We start from the raw sequence: 4,000 nt of genomic DNA, 5'->3' as shown, positions 1-4,000 counted from the left end.
GGTGCACGTTGTACGAATCTCATTCATTGTTTCCACCATATCTTGATAAGAAAAGAGCCATCGATCCTTTCCAACTTTTACCTCCATCTTCTACAAAAGCACCAAAGAAAGCCAGACCACACAGATGACCAATTACAATCTCAAGAGGAAAAACTACCGTAGCACTCCATCAATTTCACTGTGCTCGCGCATGCATTACAGGCAATTGAAGTACAAAAAAATTACCTGATATTGCACCAGCTGGTGCCCTTCAATGTTTTTCATAAATGATCTTCAGATTCTCATTTCCATTATATTTCTGTGCTTCTTCAATTTCCCGTACTAAACATTCGACACCATCTCCGCAAAAATTCACCTTAATCGTTTCAAGAGTAGATATAACCCCTAAACAAGCAGGCATCATTTCCAAATTAGGAATTCCGCGGAGTTTTAATTGCTGAAGGCACGGGAAGTAATCATCACTGTCAGGGTTTGCCTCTGTCCACTCCACAATCCATGCATGTTCCAAAGTCAAGACCCTGAGTTTAGGGAATCCTCCTTCCATCAGCTCCCATTTTTGGCCCTCCATTGACTGGGCTCTTAATTTGAGGACTTCAAGATTGGGTAGTTGTTCGATCAATGACATTTTTCTACCAGGAAGACCCAGATTGATAAGACACAACTTCCTCAAATTCATGGGAAAAGAAAGCTCAACATGTTCCCGTGAACCTAAGAAGTAGTCGTCCCTTAAGGTGAGTGACTCTAGGCATTCTAGTCGACTCATGTTGCAGCATACTCTGTTTTGGTCCCCCAACTGGAAAATTTTAAGCCGGCGAACGTTGGGAATCCTTCTCAATATGTTCTCTCCCTCTTCATCAAGATCAAGATGCAGAGTAGAGAGTGTGTCTAAATTGGGTAAAATAGAGAGGTTTTCAACAACGTTGTTGTTGGAAGGCAGATGAATAACGACGCCACCCCTCAAACATACATGCCTCAAATTCTTCATGTTCCAGATGCTATCTGGCAATGATACCGTCACACCAGAAACGAGACAAAAGGTTTCCAAATGTGAGAGCTTGGCTATAGATGGCGGAATGAATTTCATGTACCAAGCTGTAAGGGCTAAGTACCTCAAACAAAGAAGTGATTCGACTTCAGTTGGAAGCTCCTTCAGCCATAGGTTAATGTTCCCTAAATTCAAAACTTTAAGATGTTTGTAGATGCAAAAAAGGAAGGAGATATTAAGCAACCGACGCCCATATCCATTGGACAAAATAGCTTTGACTTTATAAAATCCTCTCCATTGGAGCAAATGGACAACCGAGGTAGGTTGGGAGGCTCAATAAAGGTAGAAAGCTCATCATATCCTTGCAGGACCCGAAGAAATTTCTCTTCTTTCGCCTCGTCCTTACAGAACTCAAATATCAAATCATGAATGTAACAAGTTTTGACTCCACTAATGGATCTGCTTTTACTTACCATAACTAAGTTTCGACCAATAAGGTCCATCAGATATTCTTCTGCAATGACCTCTGATCTCTTTCGTTCAATTTTTTTCACAAACCCTTCTGCAATCCAGAGGCGCATCAAATTCTTGGCACCAATTTTTTCATCTTCTCGAAATGCTGCAAAATACAGCAGGCATGCCTTCAAGTGATATGGTAAATGCTCATAACTGAGCTCCAATGACTTCTTCCACTGGTCTGTACCAGACACCGTGGTCGAAGTTAAACTTTCAGCAAATTCTTCCCAAACCAAAATATCATGCTCTATAGTTGCTAGAATTCCAGCTACAACAACAACTGCAAATGGTAATCCCCTGCACTTTTTGGCAATCTCCATTCCGGTTCCACGCAATCCTTGAGGACAATCTTCTTTTCCAAAAACCTTCTTCAGCAGTAGTTCAAAACTTTCTTTCTCACTGAGTGGGTGAAGATAGTGAGGTTCTCCACCATATTGAACCTCTGAAGCTACATTAGAAAATCGACTCGTAAAGATGATTCTACTTCCATTCTTGTCATTGGGGAATGCAATTCTCAGCTCATTCCATACCTCAATGTCCCAGACATCATCAAAAACAACAAGATACCGATTCTTCAATAGCCTTTGATAGAGCTTTTCAAGCAACGCATGTTCATCCAGATTTTGAAACTCATCCTTCCTAGAATGTTTGCCATCAGAGCACAAAATTTGAAGCAACGCATTTTTCATGTTAAATTCTTGAGAAACAGTATACCAAAGACGAATGTGGAAGTTACAGATTACTGACCTATCATTGTAAACTTTTTTGGCTAAAGTTGTCTTACCAAGGCCAGCCATTCCCACAATGGGAACAATTTCCACCTGTTTTGATCCGCTTACAAGTCGGTCAATTACTTTTGCTGCCTCATCATCAAGACCAACAATGACTTCATGGGCTATTGGCATTTTACCTTTTGATAGCATGCGGCTGGAAGTCCTGCTAACTTCTGGTGCTCTTAAGCTATGAGAGGAATTAGGAAGACTCTCTATAGTACTTGAGTCACTGATCTGATCCTTAAAATGCTTGATATGGATGTTGGTATTAGCCAGCATATCATAACAGCCAAGGGCATCTGTGGACTCTGAGAAGCTAACTTCTCCTTCTTTCACTCTGTTTACAGAAGGCGAGCAAATTATAATGCCTGCCTCACTAAGAAGAGCACCAATTTTTTCGTTTTGTTCATCCATTTTCTTCTGATGCTCCCTTAAAATGCTTCTCAAGAATCTCAGTCCGGCATAGAGTATTCCCATTTCATCTTTCATAGAATCCATAAAGCTACAGCTGCAGCATAACAGCTCCCAGAGACAACCTATAAGAGAATCATTGAAGTTGTTCAATATCTGCTTATCCTGCACCCTTGGTGTACGTAATGATGCTGGGCAGTATGAAGCTCTAAGTACTTCCATATAAGTCTCGTAGACATGAAAATCAACAGCCCTGATCTTCTGTTGTTGTTCATATATCATGGAGAAGAACTTAGGATTGTGCATTTCCTCAGCATCATCCCAATAAGAACACATGTAACAGAGGCGTGCCGCGTTCAAAGCCACCACTTCGAAGTGCGCCAATAGCAAGGCAGGAATATCTGCAGTTCCTCGCATTTTGGCAAAGGGAATGAAGCTTTTCAAGAATGTCAGCTTTGCTTCAAGGGCTTGGACTTGAGCACTCGAAGCAGGAGAAATATACGATTCACTAATTTTCCGATCCATATAGTAATTTGTCAAATCTGCTAGATTTTGGAGGATGAGGTCTATGAATTCCAACAGCTCATCATCTGTCATACAAGAATTTGACCTGCTGCTTGCCAAAGCAAAGTAAATTTGGATGATTTTTTGCATGATTTCTTGCTTCAGTGATTTGATCTGTTTCTCAATTTCGGGGAACACTCCATGATTAACAGTATAATAGTCATTTTTGTCCGTTTCTAATCTAAGGGAAAGAGAGTACTGAAAGTCCTCCTCATATTTGTGAAAGGTATCTTCAATGCAAGATAAGAAAGATGGAAGACTCACCTTCTTCACAACATTGTCAGATTCCAAGTACAAATCATTGCTTTGGCTCCACTTTCTTGCACACATAAGAAATGTTTTGAGAAATTTCATGTGTTTGATTGCATCACGAACATAGTCAGGAACATCCCGGTCTACATCAAGTAAGACACGATATATGCTGCAAGTGGAGGCCATCTCCATCTCTTATGCAGGGAATTTCCTCAGTTTCACTCTCAAATTTTAAGGGAGAAACAAATCTCACTAACTGCAGAGCTAGCAAAGTAGTTCTTTCCTGAAAATTACTACTTCTTTGCTTTTCTTATTTGTTTCTGGTGAGTGGGTGAAGAAGAGTATTGAGATTATCAAGGTGGACCCACAGAGTGATAATCAATTACTCAACTATGGTTGGGTTAAATTGGCTTCACCCAAAATCCCAAATTTATCTTGAACTAATTACAAATGGAAATTGATAAAATTAAGTTGACAATCTGTCATCATCAACATTTTA

The 4,000-nt window shown here is 40.2% G+C and overlaps 1 protein-coding gene across 1 annotated transcript; it reads right to left on the bottom strand.

Moving 5' to 3' along the window:
* Positions 1-284: 284 nt before the first annotated feature.
* On the bottom strand, positions 285-3,770 carry LOC113736929 (uncharacterized). The gene is made up of 2 exons (XM_027264150.2): positions 2,249-3,770; positions 285-2,140 (listed from the first exon to the last, which is right to left on the bottom strand). The coding sequence occupies exons 1-2, from the start codon at positions 3,691-3,693 to the stop codon at positions 1,177-1,179; spliced, it is 2,409 nt and encodes an 802-aa protein (XP_027119951.1). The 5' UTR covers positions 3,694-3,770; the 3' UTR covers positions 285-1,176.
* Between the last annotated feature and the right edge of the window lie 230 nt (positions 3,771-4,000).

This window comes from Coffea arabica, chromosome 3e, assembly GCF_036785885.1.
Source record: "Coffea arabica cultivar ET-39 chromosome 3e, Coffea Arabica ET-39 HiFi, whole genome shotgun sequence".
Lineage (NCBI taxonomy): Eukaryota > Viridiplantae > Streptophyta > Magnoliopsida > Gentianales > Rubiaceae > Coffea > Coffea arabica.
The sequence above is the reverse complement of the archived record's forward strand: the minus strand, read 5'-3'. Positions and strand labels throughout refer to the sequence as shown.

What these genes read in the sequence shown, in the direction of transcription:
- LOC113736929 (XM_027264150.2), bottom strand. Translation starts at nt 3,693, where the DNA reads ATGGAGATGGCCTCCACTTGCAGCATATATCGTGTCTTACTTGATGTA. An exon ending in AAAAAAGTTTACAATGATAG is followed by an intron (nt 2,141 to 2,248) that starts GTCAGTAATCTG and finishes CAAACATTCTAG; the next exon opens with GAAGGATGAGTTTCAAAATC.